The sequence below is a fragment of the Cannabis sativa genome, chromosome 1 (genome assembly GCF_029168945.1).
Source record: "Cannabis sativa cultivar Pink pepper isolate KNU-18-1 chromosome 1, ASM2916894v1, whole genome shotgun sequence".
In the NCBI taxonomy this organism is placed as follows: Eukaryota; Viridiplantae; Streptophyta; class Magnoliopsida; order Rosales; family Cannabaceae; genus Cannabis; species Cannabis sativa.
Window position 1 is genome coordinate 48,211,231 of NC_083601.1, and position 23,768 is coordinate 48,234,998.

At 35.2% G+C, this 23,768-nt stretch overlaps 3 protein-coding genes across 4 annotated transcripts; all 3 read left to right on the forward strand.

Moving 5' to 3' along the window:
* Positions 1–7,494: 7,494 nt before the first annotated feature.
* Positions 7,495–15,947, forward strand: LOC115708049 (probable phosphoinositide phosphatase SAC9). 2 transcript variants are annotated; one of them, XM_030636220.2, is made up of 13 exons: positions 7,495–7,873; positions 8,173–8,762; positions 9,173–9,305; positions 9,620–10,836; positions 11,094–11,201; positions 11,351–11,521; positions 11,957–12,199; positions 12,463–12,906; positions 13,118–13,954; positions 14,050–14,247; positions 14,536–14,994; positions 15,082–15,312; positions 15,420–15,947. In XM_030636220.2, exons 1-13 carry the CDS (start codon positions 7,861–7,863, stop codon positions 15,696–15,698), a joined length of 4,923 nt encoding a protein of 1,640 aa, XP_030492080.2. In that variant the 5' UTR covers positions 7,495–7,860; the 3' UTR covers positions 15,699–15,947. The 2 variants fall into 2 exon arrangements, with proteins under 2 accessions (XP_030492080.2, XP_060974715.1); XM_061118732.1 differs by lacking the exon at positions 7,495–7,873 and having other exon boundaries at positions 8,257–8,762; positions 9,183–9,305.
* A 3,415-nt stretch (positions 15,948–19,362) lies between these two features.
* On the forward strand, positions 19,363–22,293 carry LOC115708052 (large ribosomal subunit protein uL18). The gene is made up of 9 exons (XM_030636223.2): positions 19,363–19,576; positions 20,194–20,263; positions 20,353–20,444; positions 20,821–20,947; positions 21,059–21,138; positions 21,223–21,339; positions 21,460–21,594; positions 21,703–21,872; positions 21,955–22,293. Exons 1-9 carry the CDS (start codon positions 19,574–19,576, stop codon positions 22,058–22,060), a joined length of 900 nt encoding a protein of 299 aa, XP_030492083.1. The 5' UTR covers positions 19,363–19,573; the 3' UTR covers positions 22,061–22,293.
* A 280-nt stretch (positions 22,294–22,573) lies between these two features.
* Positions 22,574–23,689, forward strand: LOC115708054 (RNA polymerase II degradation factor 1). The gene is made up of 2 exons (XM_030636225.2): positions 22,574–22,985; positions 23,112–23,689. The coding sequence occupies exons 1-2, from the start codon at positions 22,819–22,821 to the stop codon at positions 23,446–23,448; spliced, it is 504 nt and encodes a 167-aa protein (XP_030492085.2). The 5' UTR covers positions 22,574–22,818; the 3' UTR covers positions 23,449–23,689.
* Positions 23,690–23,768: the final 79 nt, after the last annotated feature.

Consider the following 23,768-nt stretch of genomic DNA (forward strand, 5'->3'; position numbering starts at 1 on the left):
TTAAAAAAGGAAGCTAAGGAAGTCAATGATAATTTGAAGAGAATATCAGAGTAAAAATAGTTTCCAATTATTCGGAGTCAAACATAATGTCAACACTATAATTGGAAAAAAGAAAAGAAATTCATTGTTTAACTAAAAGCGGAAGCGAAACTGAATTACTTTAAAAGTAGGAATCAAGAAATTACTGTTCAAAATAATCTGAACACTAAACTGTAATTCAAGAATAAGTGTGCCAACATAGATAACATCAACTCCAACATAAGTGCCACTTTAAGCTTTGACTCCCTCTCACTTATTTGCTTTCTGAGATCCCTTAGCCCCTGGTTGTGGTTGCTTCTTTTCATATTTTCTTTATCCTTTGTTGGGCTTGAGTTGAGAAACAAAGTGAGAAGACTCATTCTTTTCATTTTGTTAGCTTGCTTGTTTCAGCTACAAACTGAGAAATTAGATCACTAAAACTCCATGTTTTATTATAAGTGTTTAGGCAGTCTTGATAAAGCTAAAAAAGGTAGGGAGTTCATGAAGAACTTAAAGAATGGTGTAAAAGCCGGGAAGAGGAATATTATGTTCTTTCAACTCGGACTGAACATGAATAATTTTTAGAATAAAACCTCGCACTCCTTTGATTTTTCATACTTAATGGTTGCCATTTCATCCATAAGATGTCCAGCTTTAGCGATTTCACTAGTGTGAAATAGTTTTTCTACTACTTTGAAAAACTCATTAGTATTTGAGGTGTTTGGCAAACCATCAAAAGATGTTCAGGAATTAAACGGTTCATAGCAATGAGACTAAGATGATTTGAATTTTTCCAATGTGCATGAAGAATTTTTGGGCAACAATTCTGATATTAGAATAAGATCAGCAGATTTTTCTTCTCGAAGGCATAAGTCCAAATCTATTATGCCTAAAGTAATTTTCACATCTCGTTTCCATGTCTTAAAGTTGGAAGCATTCAGAATTCAGATGAAAACGTTATTGTTGTTCGCAGAAAGGAGACCGCAAAATTCAAAAAATTAAAACTTGAATAAGCAATATGAGCAATGCATTAGAAAATATTGTAGAGTCAACTGGTCATTATAAACTCCCCTTTGGGGTGAGAATATAACACACACATGATCTACCTTCATGAAGTTAACAACAAAGAAAAAATACATATCATTTAAGAATTTTATTACCTTTGGGCAAATAAATTTCTTAAAAATATGTATTAATTCAAGCAAAAAATAATAATAAATTTATATATTTAAATTATTACCTTTGGGCAAATAATTAAAATATATACATTTAATATTAACTCACTTCATGGAATGTGAACTAATATATGTAAATACTACCTTTGGGCAAGTAATTACACATATAGTCAACCAAAAGATATAATATTTTCTTCAACATGTGAAATTTGGTGATAAAACAATCATTGAAAAAGAATAATTTTCAACCAAATTTCCAAAAGAGATATATAATTGCTTTTATTATATTGATAATCAAAAAATAAAGTGTCCACCATAACACATTATTTTTGTATCAAACAATCAAGTTTTATAACTTTAGAACAACAAATAATTAAAAGATGTGAAACAAAGAATATTGGTGGAGATTACATAGTCAATATAAATCAAATAAGAGAGTGACTATGTCATATGGAACGAGAAGAAACCAAAAAAATTTCTATGATTGACAGATTTCGAAAAATCATCAAAAATTATTTTTAATAATTTTTTAACTGCATAATTATTATTAAAATAATAATAATTATTAAACGGAGTCAAAAAATTAATTAAAAATTACCAAAAAATCAGAAATTAAATTCTAATAATATTAGAAAAAAGAATCGTCAAAAACGGAGTCACGAAACTACCTCACTCTCTCTCACTCTCCGGCAGCCGCGAGTGGGCTTCGTCCCTACAGGTTGTCTTCAACCTCCAGCAGCTTCCATGGCTGCAACATGGATCTTGTGCGACCCGGTTCAAACCCGGTCGGGTCGGGATGAAATTCCGGCCATAAAAGTAACGAAACGGACGGGAAAAATAGGGGTTTTGATCGGTTTACAATTTCTAATAGATCTACGATATTAATTTCATGTGAAAACACATAAACTTATGTAGATCTAATCTAAAATAAATCCGAAAACTAAAGAAGAAAGTAACCCAAATATGTGTTCCAGTTCGGAAATTAAAGGTGTACAAACATTTTAAATCAATTATTGATGAGATATGCACAATCAATTTCAAATTATAATCAATAAAATTGAAAAACACAAAATTAATTTCATAAAGAAAATATATAAACCCTAAAAGTTTAATCTTAAAATTTTCCTAATTTACTCAATAATTTTATGCAAATAATATATTAATAGAACGAGAATAAAACCCCTAAACTTTTAAGATTGAAAAACAAAAAATTCAACATAAAACAATAACGAAATTAATATGTAATTGAAGAAAATTAACATATACATATTAATAGTTATACAAATTATAGGTTCTAAATCATATACAATTGGCAATCTGATACCACATGTTAGAAAAATTAATAATAAACCCAAGATCTATTTGTATATAACATAGAACACAATAATAAGATATAATAATTAGGTATGTGTACCTGATTGATCCATAGCAATTATCTCAGTTACAGCAGTTACTCCAATTCGATAGTGCAATACTATCAACTAAGTCTTTCTCCCTAGATCTCTAAATCAGAAACAGTTTATTTTATCTGATTATCAAAAGGTATACAATTGTGATGAGACAATATGTATTTATAGAGTTAGGGAGGGGACTTAGCTACAAAACCCTAGTTGGACTGGGCCTGCTCATCAAAGGCTTCAGTTAACTAGAAAAGTCCACACTTCTGCTTCACCTAGACTTTACACACAGATGCTAAGCCCATTAACAATTGATCACCAACAACATGGGCTAACACAACAAAGAACTATCCAATCAACCCAAGTTTTAATAAAACAAATAAAATTTAATGTAAGCCCAAATAAAAGTCTAACAGTGACTACTACATGGGCCATTTTGCTCCATATATTTGTATTACTAATTTTGTGGACAGTTGACTAAAAAAGTTTAATTTGACTGACTAAGGAACATTTGCTTTCTTCTCAATCTTAATTTACACAAAACTAGATCTTTCTTTGTCATTCCTCAACTTGAACGATGAGGCAAAGTCTTTTTTTTTTTTTTTTTTTTTAGAGAAAGGGAGTCCGCTAAAAAGAAAGGAAATCCACTAGATTGCAGGAGTCATCGCCTATCCAAACAGCTACTTCATCTGAACCTGAAGCCCAATGCGCCAATTTATCAGCCAGCGAGTTGGCGTTGCGATTGATGTGAAAAATCTGAGCTGCAGGGAAAAGAGACAAAGTTTCCTTAATTTGCCGAATGAGGTCTCCAAACACCGAGAGATCTTCCTTGTGATGACAAATGGCGTCAGTTACTGCTTTACAGTCCGATTCTACTTCTTGAACCATAAAATGCTCGTCAATACACTAGCGGAGCAGAGAGAGGAGAGCCTTGGCTTCTAAAGTGGCGACAGAACCGCCACCACAATAAGGTTGAGCAAAGGCTGCAACTACCAAACCTTCACTGTTCCTGATTACTCCACCAAAACCCACTTTTCCACCATTCTTAGGAACTGCTGCATCTACGTTGAGCTTGAGGGTACCGGGGCCTGGGGGAGTCCATGATGCGGGGACAGTGGCCAAACTGGGTCGGCCTAGGAGAGTTGTGGCTGACGAAGTTGTGTTATAATCTGCCAAAAAGCTTTGAGCCAGACTGACAATTGCATGAGTTTGATTGGATGGTTGACCTTTGAGAGCTTTGTTCCTATTAAACCAAATAAACCAAGCAATACACAGAAAAAGGTCTACATCTTTCTTGGGAAAAGATGTGTAAATTTCGTGAGCTAAATCATGAAACAAAATTTCAGAAGAGCAGGAAAAAATATAAGGGTGAAAATGTGTACCTTTCCAGACTTTTCGGACACTCTGACAGTAGAACAGCGCATGTGACACCGATTCTTCATGGTTTCCACAACGGCTACAACCCGGGGATTGAATGATTTTCCTAAGGGCTAGGTTTTTTGCAGTGGGGAGGCTTTGGTTTGAACGATGAGGCAAAGTCTTTTTCTTTAAAGGTTGATAATGTGTCAAATTTATTTCACCTGAGTTGTGTTAAATTTAACACAACATAATAGTATTGTCTCAAATTTAATACACAATAAATATGTAATTTTTTAATTACATTTTTATCATTAATCATTACTAATACATTTTAACTATAATATTGCTATTAATAACTTTTTAAATATTTAATTTATGAATAATCATTAATGATATTTTATTCTTTGTTCAAATACTGTTGTTCAAATAATCAATCATGGTATTTACTCTGTGTGAACATTACAACTATATGTGCAGAATCAAATCAAATAAAACTTAAATAATAAATAATTAGCAATGACAATATTCATCACTTCACAGATTATAATAAGAGATTAAAAATAGGAATGAACATAGTATTAAAACCAAAAATGATTAAAGTAATAAAACAATAAAATCAACACCAAGATATACTTGCTCAAGTCTAATAGATCGATGTGATCTATGGCTCTACTCCAGTTATGGAACACCACCGAAATCTTCTTTATTGATTAAGCAAGAACATGGTACATTACATTCGTGATCGATTCTCTGTTGAGCTCTCTCAAAGTGTTTATCTTTCACACTCACCTAAAAATCTCCTTTATCAAAAAAAAAATCTCATTTATCTATAGAAGATTCTTCATACAAAACCTAAATCCAATCTCTCTCTTTTCTCTGTACTTATCTCTCTCTACCTCTCAATCTTTCTCTCTCAAGATCGCCTTTCAAAACTCGTCTAAACCTATTGTGTTTTCATCGTCTCTAAATTGATAACTGTTGGTGGTATTTATAGTTCTACGATATGGATCTTAAAGTCGGTGGTTGCATCTGTTAAGTTGTTAAGTTAGTTACGATGAAACAAACTTAACAAACTCTTCGTAACAATATCTCCATGTCAGCACAAGAAGAAGTGCTTTCGAATAAGACGTACGCTTCCTAGAAAAAAAAAACCAAAGCGTAGGCGAAAGGAACTTCCCAAGTATAGGAAAGATGCCAGCTGGAGTCCACTATTCAGAACTCCCTTCCTAGAGGGAACAACTACCCAACCGAAACTCATTTCCAGAGGAAGACTAACTTTCCTGAAGACTCCTTTTATGTGAACATGATAGGTATCTGGGAACACTCTTATGGATGTATCAATCCAGAAGACTTCTTCCAGATTGACAAGTTGGACTTTCGAGAATGTCCTTCCAGATGCCATTTGACTTTCCATAACCAAAACAACTTTTGGAGATCTTTTTATTTAGAGGAACTATATCACATACTCTTTGTTATTTCACAATAACAAATATTATAACAAATATAGTATTGATTCATATTTTGAGTCAAATTTAGTATAAATTATACACCGTATATTAGAGATGGAACGCCTTAAACTTGGTATCATTCACAACCTACATGTTTCGTGTGTAAGAAGCAAAACAAATTTAACACTATATTTGGTAGAGAAAATGATAAATGGAGGGGAGAGAGATGATTTTTTAATAACCTCAGCTTTATTAAAATTAGAGCAAATCGCTCATAACCATAAAAAACAATTCAAAAGTGACATCCCCCTACCAAATTCACAATCAACATAACATCGAAAATTCTTAGCAAGAAAATGTGTAGTTCAACTTTAGCAAAATGTAAATAACTATTACTTTAAGGTAGCGTTTGGTTGTGAGGAATTAAAATATAAGTATAGGAATGAGAATGAGAATTGGAATAAGAATGGAATGGAATAAAATTTAAAATGTATAAAAAAATTGATAAAAAAAATTATTAAATTATTTCAAATCTTGCATTGGAATAACATTTCCTTTATTTCAAAATGGAATAGTCATTCCACTAAAATGATCGAAAGGTCATTCCATCAAAATAATATTCTAATGGTTTTAAATGCAACTAAACAAACGAATAAAATGAAAATTGTTTTATTTTCATTCCATTCCATTTCATTACCTCCAACCAAACACCACCTAAGTTCCTTACATAAAAATTTAAATCCCTTCAAATAGAGAGGAATTATAAAAAATTATTTTTAGTATGCAAATTTATTTTTATTTATTTTGTAAGAAGGTTCAGAGTTATTCAAGATTGCTATAGATACGATAATGGTGTTGGATTTGTCTCTCTAATGCACGTGTGGTTTTCCTTTATTTTTTCAAGATTGATAGTTCGAGTTGATTTGTGTATTCTCTAAGAGATTCTTTATTTGTATTGAATAAATTAAAGTCGATGCTAGAAAATATTACTAATTTACTTATAAATTTTCTTGAACCAACCTTAATTCATGTTTGTAATCATGAATTAGTAGTAAATACACTCAAAGTAAATGATGAACTAATTTGGATGGAGTTTTCATATTTATTACTCATATTATTTTTAATGAATTATATAATAAAATAAAGAGAAATGTTAAAAAATACTATTGGTATTTAGTACTTTTTTAAGTGTAATACTACTATTGTTGTAATTATTTATCGGGTCTCATATACTTAAGAAAATAACTTTTAAAGATGTAATTAAGTATCGGGTGTGGTGCCAATAGCATTAATACTCTAAAATAAAATATTTCTATACCCCTTAAATTTTTTACACCTACTACTAAAACCATATTAAAAAGAGTAGTTATCTTCCCATTTCTCATTCTATCTAAACTATCTAAACCATATTAAAATACAACAAGTAACACAAAATAAGTAAATAAAAACAACAATGCTTGATTATTAGGAACAAAATACGGAAAACGTTAACTTTGAAAAATTAACTAAACTACTAATACTCTTGGGAGACGCCCACCTAGCTACATTACAGATAACACTTTTTGAAATAGAAGATAAATCAACTAAACCTCTAATAGCAAATGTCTACCTAACTTTATTATGGACTGTAAAATTACAAGTTCTTAAGATAAAAAAAAAATTACAACTTAACAAATAGTTTGAGAACAATTTACATTGATGCATATAATTATTAATACCCCAAGTGGAGAAAGCTCCTTTTAGTGTCTTGATAACCGTTTTTGAGTCACTCTCTATTACCACAAAAATTACCACAAAAAGATACTTCAACAAAACTACCGTCTCCAAAACCAATAGACAAGCCGCAACTTCACCAATCAAGAATATGTGAAGTTGAGCATGTTCGATGCTATCCACAAAACGTTAACAATTCAACCAAATTTATGATTTAATCAATTAATATAAAACTTCGATTTTTGTTCAACTTTAGTGAAATTGAATTGGGTGTTGTTTAAGCAAAGTATAGGTTATCCATTTTTTTTTTCTTTCTTTCTGTATTTTCACTTTTTTTAAGGAAAATTCTGAATTTTAACATTTGTAACAGAGACAAGAGACTTTTTACATTTACAACATCAAATTTATCGGATTTATTACCATTTTTTTCCTTCTTACAAATTTAGTAAGGGAAAAAAAAACGATTCTTTTGGTTGGAAAAAAATAAAAGAAGAAAGGGAAACTAGGAAAGTGAATCATAAAGAAATAAAGCATTGAATTGATCGATGAATCTGTAAATACAAATGTAGAATAGCAAAGGGGAAGGAAGGAAGGAGGGAAGAATGTCTGAATGAGATGGTTTAAAGCCTTACGTACATATATAATATACTGTATGTATGTATACGTGTTTGTGAAAAAGTCTTCATTGGATAGGAATTTGGATTTGGATTTGGATCTTTGAAACCATCGAACAAGGCCTTCGCTACCCCCATGGCGTCACCAGGTCAGTTTCCTCTTCTTTGATCTGTTTTTGTAATCTTCATATCTGAATTCTTGTCTTATTAAGGGATTAAACCCAAATTAGGTCTATAAAGAAATAAAAAATCTTTCTTTTTATTGGGATTTCATTTTTTCGTTGGGAAAGATTTATTCTTGAGTAATTTTTGAGAAGTACAAAAGGTTCGAAACGAAATTTCGTGGAAAGTTACGAAATTGTTGTATTCTACCTCACTATTCTTCTCTAAAAGATCCAAATTTATCGACAGTTGATTGTAATTTATGATTTGGCATGTTTTGTTACAGCCAGGGACACTTCTGTTGTTGTTGTTACACTCGATACTGGTGAAGTGTATATTATCGCGAGCTTGTCTTCTACGGTCGATACTCAGGTCATATATGTTGATCCAACAACGGGTGCACTTCGTTACAATGCAAAGCTCGGTTTTGATGTTTTCAAATCTGAGAATGAAGCATTGAATTTCATTACTAATGGATCACGATGGCTGTGCAAGAGTACAGTTTATGCCAGGGCAATTTTGGGTTATGCTGCTCTTGGAAGCTCTGCTTTGCTTCTTATTGCCACTAAGTTAACCGCCACCATTCCCAATCTTCCTGGTGGGGGTTGTGTGTATACTGTCACTGAGTGTCAATGGATTAAGATTCCACTTCAAAACCCTCAACAACAAGGGAAAGGTGAATTGAAGAATGTTCAAGAATTGGCTGATCTTGACATTGATGGAAAACACTACTTTTGTGATACAAGGGATATTACCCGCCCCTTTCCGAGTCGTATGTCCTTCAATGAGCCTGATGATGAATTTGTTTGGAATGGTTGGTTTTCATTGCCTTTCAAAAACATTGGACTGCCATGCCATTGCGCCATTCTTCTGCAGGTTTTACTTCATTCTTCACAACTCCCATTGATGTGGTCAACTAACTACTTTGTCCTTTGATGTTTAGCAATTTGACATACATCTATAAATAGCCTTCCAGAATTTTGATTTTGCTCCGTTTATATGTTTGCCAAAGAAAAGCCAATACTTTAGCAAATCTATGCCCTTCTCTATAAGAGTAGAGGGGAGAAGATTTGTGGAACCCATATTTCTTTTTCCAAGTGTCATTTCAATTCTGCTTTCTTTGAATGAACATACTTCAATATATTTAATCAATCTTTTGCTACTTCCCCTCCATTATTTGGCCCCATTATTTTTCATTTGCTGTCTATTTATACCACGTTTAAAGTAGCATCTTGTTTATCATAGTTATTAGGTTCATACCACACTTATAGTTTATTAATATGTAGGGGTTTGCAGAATGTCGAAGTTTTGGAAGCTCAGGGCAACAAGAAGGAATTGTTGCTCTTATTGCTCGTCGTAGCAGGTTGCATCCTGGTACTCGGTATTTGGCAAGGGGGTTAAATTCATGTTCTAGCACAGGTAACTTAAGATGGCCTATTCTTAACCGGTCAGAATATAAGTTAGCTGTTGTTAACGTTTTAGTAGGATCCATTCTGTGATATGTGCCTCAATTATCGTTCTACAGTTGCCTATCATCTTCACACGCATAAGATGGTAGCACATCACTAAAAGTAAAGTTATGGCTGGCTTGTGGTAGATGGCATGACATAACATTATATAGTATTTAGGCCAACACTTATTTTAACGTGTGCAATTTATTGTCTGACTTGCTTATTAACTGTTCTTATTACAAAGGATCTACCAAAACTTATTTATAATGTGGGTCCTAACAGGAAATGAAGTTGAGTGTGAGCAGCTTGTATGGGTTCCAAAGAAGGGTGGTCAGAGTGTTCCGTTTAATACATATGTCTGGAGACGAGGTACAATTCCAATGTGGTGGGGTGCAGAGTTAAAGATTACTGCTGCAGAAGCAGAAATATATGTTTCCAATCGTGATCCATACAAAGGAAGTGCACAGTATTATCAGCGGTTAAGTAAGAGATACGATGCTCGGAATTTTGATGTAGATGTTGGTTTGAGTCAGAATAGAAAAGCTATAGTTCCAATTGTATGCATTAACCTCTTAAGAAGCGGCGAAGGAAAATCAGAGGCTATTTTAGTTCAACATTTTGAGGAATCTTTGAATTATATTAGATCAACAGGAAATCTTCCTCAGACTCGAATTCATCTAATTAATTATGATTGGCACGCCAGTACAAAGTTAAAAGGTGAGCAGCAAACAATTGAGGGGTTATGGAGACTTCTAAAAGGCCCCACTGTATCTATAGGCATATCTGAAGGAGATTATTTGCCTTCGAGGCAACGAATTAAGGATTGCAAAGGTGAAATCATCTATAGTGATAACTTAGAAGGCGCCTACTGCTTAAGATCACGCCAAAATGGAGTGACACGTTTCAACTGTGCTGATTCTTTAGACAGGACAAATGCAGCTAGTTATTTTGGCGCCCTCCAAGCATTTATGGAGCAGTGTAGGCGGCTGGGAATATCACTTGACAGTAATATGGCCTTTGGTTATCAGACAGTAAATAATTATGGAGGGTACAATGCTCCTTTGCCACCAGGATGGGAAAAAAGATCTGATGCAGTAACAGGGAAAGTGTATTTTATTGACCACAATACTAGGACCACGACATGGACGCACCCGTGTCCTGATAAACCTTGGAAAAGATTTGACATGACATTTGAGGAGTTCAAGAGGTCAACAATTTTATCACCAGTATCCCAGCTTGCTGATCTTTTTCTTCTTGCTGGTGATATTCATGCCACACTTTATACTGGTTCGAAAGCCATGCATAGCCAAATCCTTAGCATTTTCAGCGAGGATGCTGGTAAGTTTAAACAATTTTCCGCAGCTCAGAATATGAAAATCACCCTGCAGAGAAGATATAAAAATGCAATTGTCGACAGCTCTCGTCAAAAACAACTGGAGATGTTTCTTGGCATGCGACTTTTTAAGCATCTTCCCTCCATTTCTTTGAATCCTCTTAATGTACGTTTGTGATAATGCTGTTTTGATTTTCATCTTCAATCTCAGTTAATTTTAATTTCTAAAATACTATATTTTCATTTGTTTCAACTTGTCCAGCAGTGATTGGCTGAACATGAACTACAATATTACTGTTTTTGTCATATATTGGCATATTTAGTTTCTGCTAGTTATATATAAAATTTCAACGAAACGAATAAATAGTTAGTTTATTTGTATATTTCTTTTGAAAATTAAATTTCCCCATCTGGTGATCGCAGGTAGCATCTCGGCCATCTGGTTTCCTTCCTAAGCCAGTTGCCAATATGTTTCCAAATTCTGATGGTGGATCAGGTCTTCTGAGTTTCAAGAAGAAAGACCTAACATGGGTACTTAACCTTATTATATCTTTTTTTACAACAAGGCTCACTATTTTCTACTAAGATAAGTCTTTGGTGGGTGACTTCCTTTCTTAACTATTCAACTGAAGTACTCTCTTTAATATTTCTTTTGGGAATTATGTATTTTTTCTTCACAGGTTTGTCAGCAGGCTGCAGATGTGGTTGAAATTTTTATCTATCTCGGTGAGCCTTGCCATGTTTGCCAGCTTCTTCTCACAATATCCCACGGTGCAGATGATTCAACTTATCCATCTACAATTGACGTAAGGACAGGACGGCATTTAGATGGTCTTAAACTGGTTTTGGAGGTCAGTGGTGCCAATTCATTACAATGTTCTTCTTTAAATTGTGCTCTGTGAGTATGTGCTTTGTAACTTCACTATGAGTTTAGTATGTTTCATGTCTGCATATGTGTGTATAATTAATTGCTGGACGAGTCATATACATTCTAATTTTACTTTGTTCTTTTCAACATTTCATACTAAAATTAAAGCATGCTGCTTTTTTTCCGTGACAAAATTGTCTCTTACTTTCTTGCTTGTAACTGAAATTTTCAACTTAAGATAATTCTACTAAATAGCTTCAAGTCTTTTTGTGCCCAATAGATGATGGTAACTGTGATGCTTTATTCCTGGGTAAAGGGTTTCAAGCTGAACTATGTCTTGTTGTACTGTACCAACAGGCACGTAAAGTTGTTTATAATTTGCTCGTGGTCTCTTATCACTACAGCACTATGTTTGCAGGGTGCTTCAATACCTCAATGTGTAAACGGGACAAACCTGTTGATACCTGTAGCAGGGCCAATCAATCCAGAGGATATGGCTGTCACTGGAGGAGGCACACGTCTTCAGGATCAAGATACATCGGCCCTTCCATTATTATATGATTTTGAGGAAGTAGAAGGTGAATTGGACTTCCTCACCCGAGTAGTCGCAGTAACATTTTATCCTACTGATTCTGGAAAAAGCCCTACGACTCTGGGTGAGGTAGAATGCTAAAATGCAACTTTTGGACTCATTTTATCTAGTATTTGAGAAATGGGGATTTGTTCCTCTTTTTTTTTTTTGTTTGTGAATCCTCAATTGCATGGCTGTTACAAAAATTGATTACCCGATCATTCTTCTCTTTTACTTGAAAGTTCACGTGTTTGAATGCAGGATAGTGTGCAGTCAAGTATATTTGTTTCATTAGGAGAAGGATTTCCTAGGACCGAAACATGATAATAGTTCTTGTTCAAATTTTGTTACAGATAGAAGTCCTTGGAGTTTCTCTCCCTTGGAGGGGCATATTAACAAATGAAGGACCTGGGGCAAAGTTAGTTGAGATTTCCAAAAACTTTCAAGAGGAAACAAATCCATTTCTGGCCGCCAGTTCAGAAACTAATCCATTTTCTGGTGCTTCATCCCATGAAACTGTGTCAACCTCAGTGCAACCAAGTGCTTCTAGTAACGATTGGGTTGACCTTTTAACTGGAGGAGAGAGTTTCTCGGATCATGTTGCTCAACCAGTGACAGTCAACACTACTTTGGACCAAGGAAGCAACTTTCTTGATTTCTTGGATCAACCTGCAGTTGAATATCATGGTGTAGCTGAAATTGATAAAAAAGTCTTGCCTTCACAAGATAGTAAAACTTCTGGTAGCAGTTCAGAGCAGTATATAAGTTGTCTGAAATCCCTTGCTGGCCTACAGTTGGTATGTGACTATCTGATGTGTTTACCTAGATTGTTTCATTTATGAACTCATCTATTGGTTCTTATAGGATGCTGTCAGGTTGACTTACTCTGTTTTATTTCATAATTCAAGTTACTGTCTACTTTTTGTAATATATCAACTATCCTTTCTTAATCTTTTATGGAAAAGCAATAGAAATAATGTTTGGTCTTAAAAATGTCAAATTTTGCAGGAAAAAAAGCTAGACTTTGTAGAAGCAATGAAGCTTGAAATTGAACGCCTCCGCTTAAATCTTTCTGCTGCTGAAAGGGATAGAGCTTTATTACCGATTGGAATGGATCCTGCTAGGATCAATCCAAACCTTTTACTTGATGAACGCTACATGGGAAGATTGTGCAAAGTTGCAAATTCCCTTGCACTTCTCGGGCAGACCTCCGTTGAAGACAAAATTATAGCTTCTATTGGTCTTGAGACGATGGATGATGATGTAATAGATTTCTGGAATATTAGTAAAATTGGAGAGAGCTGCTCTGGTGGTATGTGTGAGGTTCATGCTGAAACTGATGCTTCTACACGCGCACCTAGCAATGTTTCAGCTGCAGGAGTCTCCCAGTCTGTCTTGTTTTGCTCCCAATGCGAAAGAAAGACATGTAAGTTTTGCTGCGCTGGGAGAGGGGCCCTTCTGCTTTCAAGCTATAAATCAAGAGAAGCCACGAATTACAATGGTATGACAAACCAAGGTGGATCAAGCCATGGCAGCCAAGTGGACGTATCTACAAATCGTTCTGTAGTGCTAGATAGTGTTATATGTAAACGTTGCTGCCATGAAGTTGTATTGGATGCCTTGATCTTGGACTATGTTAGAGTCTTAATTAGTTTGCATAGGAATTCCCGTGCGGATACTGCTGCATGTAAAGCATTGAATCAGGTGATGGGATCTTCCTTATTGGATTATGATTCTCAGAGGAGTAAATCTTCTGATAGTCATAGATCCGTTAAAGTATTAAGACAGTTACTTAGTGGAGAGGAATCCCTTGCTGAATTTCCATTCGCCAGCTTTTTGCACTCGGTATTTTATCTCTTTATATTCTCATCTAGTTTCAGTTTTTTTACATTTCATGCTACACTTTTTCTAAAATTAACCTATTTATAATGTTATTCTAGGTTGAAACTGCAACAGATTCAGCACCATGCTTGTCTCTGCTTGCTCCTCTTGATTCTGGGTCTCGGCGTTCATATTGGAAAGCCCCTTCCACTACCACATCTGTTGAATTCATTATTGTTCTTGGTACTCTTTCTGATGTCAGTGGGGTTATTTTGGCTGTTAGTCCTTGTGGCTATTCTGAGGCGGATGCACCTACGGTATGTGGACTTCTCTCTGCTTACATTTTTTATTCTTCTTCACTGGATTTAGGTATGTAGGTGAGTCAACTGGTTTTCCTTCTATATAACTCTATTATTTATGAACTTGTAAGTAATATACAAGTGCTACATTGTTTTTCTTAGTTGTAGTTTAATCTTAAGTTGAGTTTTATATGGCAAGGAAAATTTCACTATCAGTCATTTCTGTCTTAGTCGTTCTCCTTTAGACAATGTATTATGGTTGTTTGTTCTGTCTTTGACTCATTCCCATGTATTTATATTATGCAGGTGCAAATCTGGGCCAGCAATAAAATAGATATGGAGGAAAGGTCATGCACGGGAAAATGGGACGTGCAATCCCTGATTAAGTCCTCGTCAGAATATTACGGGCAAGAAAATTTAGACGACAAAGATAAAGTACCGAGACATGTGAAGTTTGCATTTAGGAAACCAGTTAGATGCCGGATCATTTGGATATCACTACGTCTTCCACGACCTGGCTCAAGTTCTTTTAACTACGAAAACTTAAATCTTCTGTCTCTTGACGAAAACCCATTTGCTGCACAAGTAAGCAGACGTGCTTCATTTGGAGGGTCACTTTCCAGTGAGCCTTGCCTTCATGCCAAAAGGATACTTGTCGTGGGAAGCTCAGTGAAAAAAGATGTGGCACTTGCTTCATCTCAAAGCTCTGATCAGTTGAATATGAAAGGGTGGTTGGATAGAGCTCCACAATTAAACAGATTCAAGGTAATCTTATCGACTGTGTATCTTTTGATTCATGTTCTCTCTCCTTTCTTTTTGGTCACCTCATTGATAATGCTACTTTATTTTCAGGTTCCCATTGAATCTGAAAGGCTAATGAGTAACGATCTCATTTTGGAACAATTTTTGTCGCCTGCTTCACCTTTGCTTGCTGGATTCCGCTTAGATGCTTTCAGCGCAATTAAGCCTCGGGTAACTCATTCACCATCTTCAAAGGCGCATATCTGGGATACGTCGCCAACATTGTTAGAAGACAGATACATCACTCCAGCTGTTTTGTATATCCAAGTGTCTGTTCTTCAGGTACTTAAAGAACTGCATCTGCCTTATTTAGCTGTGATTTTCTTTCTTTCTTTCTCTTCTTAATCTTAACTTCTGCTAAGCTCTCATTCATTCCGAAAACTTAACAGGAGCCTCATAGCATGGTAACGATTGGGGAGTATCGGTTGCCAGAGACAAAGGCGGGTACCATAATGTATTTTGACTTTCCTAGACAGATACAAAGCCGGAGAATTACATTTAAACTTGTTGGAGACATTACAGCATTTGCAGATGACCCAACAGAGCAAGATGATTCGGGTTTCGGGTCTCCAATAGCCACAGGGTTGTCTTTGGCCAACAGAATTAAGTTGTACTACTATGCTGATCCATATGAACTTGGAAAATGGGCAAGTCTCTCGGCGGTTTGATTGGTTTTGACAGCATTATTATGTCTTACCAGAGTATTATTTATATTATGTATCTTTTGCATTCATTGATGTAATTTTAGCAGGTGGTGGTGGTGGTGGTATTGGAGAGTTTTTTCTTCTTTTTTTGGTTTCATTTTTGGTTGGGCAATATGAAATTGGTGAGACAAGGTAGATGTTCCACAGAAATATATTTTTTATGTATTATTTTTGTTTTATTTGATATATGTATGTACCATTGCATTAAGAAAAGTTGGCATGACACAATTATTAACATAAGCAACTTACAGTGAAATCATTAACAGAAATCAAGCAACAGCTACTTATCCATTCTCTTTATGTTATATATTATGAGCATTGCTTTAAGGTACTATAGGGCTTACATACTGTTCTTGGTACTATTAAGTAGCAATCATACACTAAATTTTGATTAAATTAATTTAAATTTAAAAATCCTAACAACATTTTTCAAACAATAAACTTGCCTGCCTGGCCAAGTATCATATAAACAAATGAGCATTATAGTCACTGAAAGGCAAATTTGATTTTCTATACTTAGAAAATCAAAATTTTTTTTCCCTAAACCAAAAATTTAAAACCTAAAAAAATTATTCCTTTTTTTTCAAAACCCCAAAAATACCCCCCTCACAATATTCTCTCTCTCTGCATCATCTCTCTCTCCCTCTATCTCACCCTAACCGCCCACCCTCACCCGAACCACCCTCACCCACCCACGTCAACCCCAACGCCGATCACCACCCTCACCCCCGTCGACCACGACCCCAACCCCTCCGACCCCAACCCCAACCCGAAAGAGCAACCCCAGTCCGACCCCAACCCGTCCGACCGTCTCTGAAACTTTTTTTTTTTCCTGCGATTTGAGAGAGGGAAGAAGACAGAGGTCCGATGGTCGGACCTTGGGGTCCGATGGGTCCGACCAATCGGACCCATCGGACCCCAAGGTCCGACCGTCTTTTAAATTTTTTTTTTCTGCGATTTGAGAGAGAGAGGAAGAAAGAGGTCCGATGGTCGGACCTTGGGGTCCGACCAATCGAACCCATCGGACCCCAAGGTTAAAATTTTTTTTTTCCTGCGATTTGAGAGAGAGAGGGGAAGAGAGAGATCTGATGGTCGGACCTTGGGGTCCGATGGGTCCGATTGGTCGGACCCCATGGTCCGACCATCGGACCTGGGGTGTGGGATTCTTGGGACCGGCCGAGATAGAGAGAGAAAGAGAGATGTTGTGAGAGTTTGGGGGTATTTTTGGGGTTTTGAAAAAAAAAAGGTATAGTTTTTTTAGGGTTTAAATTATTGGTTTAGAAATCAAATTTTTTGATTTTCTAAGTATAGAAAATCAAATTTCCCCACTGAAATCCTACTGTCGAAGTGCTGTAAAAACATGTGAAATGCATACATAAACAAAAGGGAAATTTGAAATTCCATGCTTTAAATACCCTATAATTTTTCCCCTAAATGTATAATCATTAAAATTGGTCATATATGACCACTTTAATGATTTTCCTAAACTACCCCTCACATTTCAAACCATCTCTCTCTCTTCCTCTCTCTCAGCCAAACTAAGAACCCATCCCAAACCCACTCTCAGCCGACGCCACCCATCCCAAACCCACTCTCACCGACGACCGTCCACGGTGTACCCAGCTCCGGCGTCGACGTCAACTCCGAACCACCCAAACGCTGCACCCCATCTCAGCCCCTTTCTCTCCTGAAATTGAAAACGAAAAAAAAAACCACCAGGTCCGATGGTCGGACCATTGAGTCCGATGGGGTCCGACCAATCGGACCCATCGGACCCCCCATTCTCTCTTCATCTCTTTCTAACCGAAAGAAAAAAAACCACTTGGTCCGATGGTCGGACCATTGGGTCCGATTGGTCGGACCCCATCGGACCCAATGGTCCGACCATCGGACCAAGTGGTTTTTTTTTTTTTCTTGCGGTTAGAAAGAGATGAAGAGAGAAGGGGGCTGAGATGGGGTGCAGCGTTTGGGTGGTTCGGGGTTGACGTCGACGCCGGAGCTGGGTACACCGTGGACGGTCGTCGGTGAGAGTGGGTTTGAACAGATTATTGTCTACGATTTTTGAGATTTTCTGTAACAGTGGATTTATTTTAATGAATTATGTGTTTCTTTCAAAAAAAAAATATATACATATAATTGGATTGAATCTGAATAGATCTAAAAATATTGAATAGTTAGGTCATTATACCTAAATATAGTGCCTCATTTTAAAAGAACTAAAATTGACTAGACACAACATTTGTTATTGTCAATCAATGTGGTTAATGGAATTACTAGTTAATTTCTTCCTATAATTAAAATATTTAAAATTATATTTTTAACACTATAAATTATTTAAAATTAAAAAAAAAAGTGAAATGCATATATAAACAAAAATAAGGCATACATGTAAAAAAAAGTAAAAAATTATTTATATTTATTTTTACAATAAATTTTTTACATGTTTTGTTTTTTTCAAAAACGAAAAACCTATTCTATCTAAAAATAGTACCTCATTTTTTTTAAAAACAGAAATACAATTTTATTAACTCAAATCATGTAAAAGAACATTAGGTAATTGCTCGGAGTCGTAGAATCCAAATAAGTACAACTAGCATTTGACTACACAACTTTAGCCAAATAGTAAGCAACACAAATAGTGCCTCATTTTAAAAGAACTAAGATATAAAAAACATAGCTAGGTCATTTTACCCAAAAGTAGTCTCTCAGTTTAAAAGAAATAAAAAAATGGATAATTATGACTTTTGCGTCCTAAACTTTGACATGTACCAAATCATGCTCTTTGAATTTTTTGGCCGTTAAAAATTTCCTTGACTATTGAGATTGTTGGATTTAAGGACTTTTGTCCAATTTCATTCAATCTTACTCATTTAGTGATTGTTTATGTACTAAATTATACTCCCTAAACCTATCTACTAAATCATGTCTTTCAAACTTTGACATGTACCAAATCATGCTTCTAAACTTTCATCCATGTTAAATTTCCTTACTAAAATTAAACAAAAATCATTAAATCCAACAATCTCAATAGTTCAGAAGAGAGTTTTAACGGCCTTAAAAGTTCAAAGCGCATAATTTGGTACATGTTAAAGTTCGGAGACAAAAATTTCTAATTGGCTAGAGAAAACATTTGTTACTGTCAATCTTATCATGGTTAATAGGATTTAAAAGAAGAAAAAAATCTAATCATGGTTAATTAGAATATATATATATTTAAAGAAAATATTTGCATGGCTAACCAAAATATTTGTTATTTTCAATCTTATCATGGTTAACCAAAATATTTGCATGAATTTGCTAAATTAATCATTTTAAACATTAAAATTTATAAAATAATCTCACTAAATTTATTCTATGCGACCGTGATAGTTGTACAGTGTAAATCTATAATCGTTTTGTGACCATAATAGTCGTTTATAGTCGTACAGTATAATTTATGGTCATTTTCATAACCATAAAAGATTATTTTACATAAAAAAATTTGTAAAATTATTTTGATAACAAAAATTTTAATGTTATTTCTACAAAAACACCCCTCAAAAGTTCGAACTTTCATAAAAAGCAAACAAAAATTTGCCTTCACTATACGCAATATTTAATGGGCCGCAAGCCCGTACAATAGTGGCCCAAGTAATGAAAACTGAGAAGCCCAACTAACTCAATTCGCAAATTAAGGGAGAAATACAAAACCCTAGCCGTGCCCTTAGAAACCTCAATCACAGCCGTCGATCTGAGAGGGTTAGGGTTTATATATATAAAGGCCTCACTCCTCATTCTTGAGCCGCTCTCTCTCCTCCTCTTTCTTTCTCTGTCTCTCTTCCTCTACTCAAGCTTCAACAATGGTAAGTAGACATCAACCCAAACTTCAATTGCATTTTACTCTATTACTCCATATTTAACCGTAAACTATCAAATGGTAATTGGGATTCTTCGTGTTGCTTCTGCTCTTTGTTTTGCGATTTCAATATTTACTTAAGACTGAGTTACTCAGTGATTATCTGAATTTTCCTTTACTCTTGTTCCGTTCTTGTTGCTATCTGCTTAGTTTCTGATCTAGAGATTGCTTTGTTTCCGATAAAATATCTCATTTTTTACTTTATTCTCTCTTATCATTTGACCTACAAATAAGTTTTGTTTTTCTATTAATTCATTTGGGGCCTTTGCTATCTGCTTATATTGTGATCTGGGTTATATACTTTTGTTGAAATGAATAAAATCAGTTGATTTTGAGGTTGTACCTAGATAAAGGCTAAAAATTTATACACGTTTTGCTTTAGGTTAAATTGTTTAGTTATACATTGGTATGTATACATATGTTTGCTGAGATCTTACGTTTTTCTTAGCTATGTTGGTTGCTCCGATTAGGTTTCCTTGTTCTTTGTTAGTTTTTGCAGCTACGTCATATGCTTTGTGAGCTCCTTAAGAGTATCCACTGACATTTATTTGGCTCTCATTTCAGGTTTTTGTGAAAGCACAAAAATCGAAGGCCTACTTCAAGAGGTTTCAGGTTAAGTTCAAGAGAAGGAGAGGTATTAACTCTATTTTGCTTGGCTTGGATATTTGTCCATTTAATTTGATTGATTTCTCATTTTCAGCACCGTTCTCAAATATTTTGCAGAGGGAAAGACTGATTACCGTGCTAGGATTAGATTGATTAATCAGGACAAGAACAAGTACAACACCCCAAAGTACCGTTTTGTTGTCCGATTCGTATCCTTTATTTGCAGCCTATTGTTTTTTTTTGGATCTTTGGATTTCTTACTATTTGCAGTTGTTATTGTTTTAACTTGTGTAAGCTTTACAACTATGTGATTGCATTAAAAATCTGTGATGTGCATTTCTATTTCTATACAGTAAAATCACTTAATTAAAATGATTGCCATCTCGTACTTGTTTTTTTATTATTGTATCTTAAGCTTTATGAAGTTTTCTATGATCCTATTTAGTAGGCATAGGCGGATCTAATGTTTATAAAGCTGAATCAGCTCTGGCTTACACATTGCCATTTAATGTGTTTTTTATGACATACTGATTTGACAGTTAAATTTGTCTATGTATATGTTTCTATCCTTTACTCTGATATTAGACCAACAAGGACATCATTGCCCAGGTTGTGTCTGCCAGCATTGCTGGTGACCATGTTTTGGCTGCAGCATATGCCCATGAGCTCCCTCATTATGGGCTTGAAGTAGGTCTTACCAACTACGCTGCAGGTAATTCTTTGTTAATTATGTATTTATTGTTTTTTCATTGGCCCTTTCTGTATGAAACGGTTGTATCTTTCTGTATATGTTATAAAATGGTTGTATCTTTCTGTATGTCAGCTTACTGCACTGGACTTCTTTTGGCTCGTCGTGTCTTGAAAATGCTCGAGATGGATGACGAGTACGAGGGAAATGTTGAGGTAATTGATTTTGTTTTGTTGTATTGTTTTTTGTGTTGCCTTGTTATGCTTGTTCCATATTTTAATAATTGTTCTTGTTTGCAGGCTACTGGAGAGGATTACTCTGTAGAACCTGCAGAGACCAGGAGGCCATTCCGTGCCCTTCTTGATGTTGGTCTCCTCAGGACTACCACTGGCAACCGTGTTTTTGGTGCTCTTAAGGTACCCATTAGTTTTTAATATATTTTTTGTGGTGTCTGTTCATTGACGGTGGTGCTGCAATTTTTTTTGTTGTGATTGTATTGAATCTCATTTCCTCTTTTCACATTTCTTTAATTGTAGGGTGCTTTGGATGGTGGTTTGGATATCCCCCACAGTGACAAGAGGTTTGCTGGATTTTCAAAAGACAACAAGAAGCTTGATGCTGAAATTCACCGCAAGTACATCTTTGGTGGCCACATTGCAGATTACATGAGGGTATGTTAGGAGACTTTGCTAAAATTTTCTGTTTATGATTAGATCGCCTTCTCTGTTTGTGTTCATTTCATTGGAACTTGAATCCATTTTTTAAACCTTGTTTTGTAGACTCTTATGGAAGACGAGCCTGAGAAATACCAGTCACACTTCTCACAATACATTAAGAAAGGCATTGAGGCTGACAATATTGAGGAGGTGTACAAGAAAGTGCATGCGGCTATCCGTGCTGATCCCATAATTAAGAAGTCTGAGAAGCAGCCTCCTAAGGAGCACAAAAGGTCTGTAAAAATAACTTGTGTGGAACTTATATTATCTGATTTAAACTAGAACTTAAAGTGGCAATTGTTTTTTTTATGACAGATACAACTTGAAAAAGCTCACTTATGAGGAGAGGAAGGCCAAGCTTGTCGCGAGATTGAATGCCTTCAACTCTGCTGCAGATGCTGATGAGGACGATGACGAGTGAATTTCCAGAGTTTCTTAATTTTGTTTATGCCTTTTTCTCTGTTAGGACCATTGCTTCATTGTGCAAGCTCAAGTTTTTGAGATTTTTGGATAATTTTTGTTGTTTGGAGATGCTAGCTAGAAATGCAAAATTTAAAGACTAGTCTTATTGTCCTTTAATACTACAACTGCAACCGCCGCATTAAGTGTTTACATTTCTTATAAAATATTAGTTTTAAATATTATTTTTCTTAATTCATACTCTTTGATGGCCAATTTGAGTCATTTTTTCTCACTTTGTCAATTATAAATGATTCTCATTTTGGTATTAAAATTAAAAATCAATTCTTTTGTGATAGCCATACATTGTCCTTAGTCGCGTGTAGGTTATTGTAATTCAAGTAATACATTTGACAAAAGAGAATAATAGAAGTTTTAATATAAATGTAGACATTCGTTTGCAAAATACTAGTTAAAATATATCCAATGTTGTCGTGCAAATGTTTTTCATATTCATGCAAGAATTCGTAATGTGTCACAATTTAGTGTCCTTTGTCTGAACAAAATCATCTTATTAAACAATTCCTCGGAATGAAAGGGTCCACTTTTTACAATCTTATCTTATAGTAGCCAATAGGCATCGTTTGACTACAGTATACCTTTCAACGCTATCCACATAACTGATTCCCCCTACTTTGATGCAATCGCTATAGAGAAGGAAAATGGCTCATTCACATAACCCCAAAGTATACCTTGACAGTAGGACACTGAGAAAGAGTCATGGCACATTCCCTGTCTGCAGCGGCAGCAATGGCGGGGGCGGCGTCTACTACAACAGCAGCACCAACACCCTTCTCCACAACAACCTATAAGAAGAGTCATTTTGCATGTGTTAGTGTGAGGGCATCCCATGAAGATTCAAACGATGAAAAGAGCCTCAACAGAAGGTTAGCGCTTTCCTCATTTGTTATGGATTTTGATTCATACCTTATGACAATGCCATTGCCAATTTGCCATTAGACAGATAAATGTTAGTAATATTGATATATAGAAGTGGTGGTGTTGATTCACAGGACATTGAGCTTGGGGTTGGGTGGTGTAGCTCTTGGGTTGAATGGTGGTGAGTGGAGTGCAAGAGCAGCAGCTAGAAGGCCTCCACCTTCACCCCAAGAAGAGAAAAAGGACCCAAATTTGAGTGGGCTTCAGGCTAAAGTAGTAGCTAGCAAAAAGAGGAAGGAAGCCATGAAGGAGGAAATGGCCAAGCTTAGGCAGAGAGGAAAGTCAGTTCAAGCAACCCCTGCTCAGGCTCAACCTCAGCCACAGACTGAACCTCAATCTCAACCTCAACCTCAGGAGCAATCTCAATCTCAAGCACTGGATGAACCTCAACCACCCTCTCAATCTGAATAGTCACACCATTTTTAAATATGTTGTTGTCTCTATTTTTGTATTTTAATGGAACAACCATCTGAGGATATTATTCCTTTTTCGTATTTTTTTTTTCCTTCAAACAATGTATCATTTCAATAAAACAAAGGATCCTTTTACCAGAGGAGAAATGAGAACCCCCGCCAAAAAAGAAAATTATATCATTGTATGGTATGGATGTAAATTCTAACATGGTTGCTTAATAGTCAGTTATTTTGCCCAAGTTGGATTTTTTTTTTTAGTTTTGCTGAGTAAAAAAGAAAGAAAAGGACAATAGTATATGCTTTGGTATAAATTGTTTT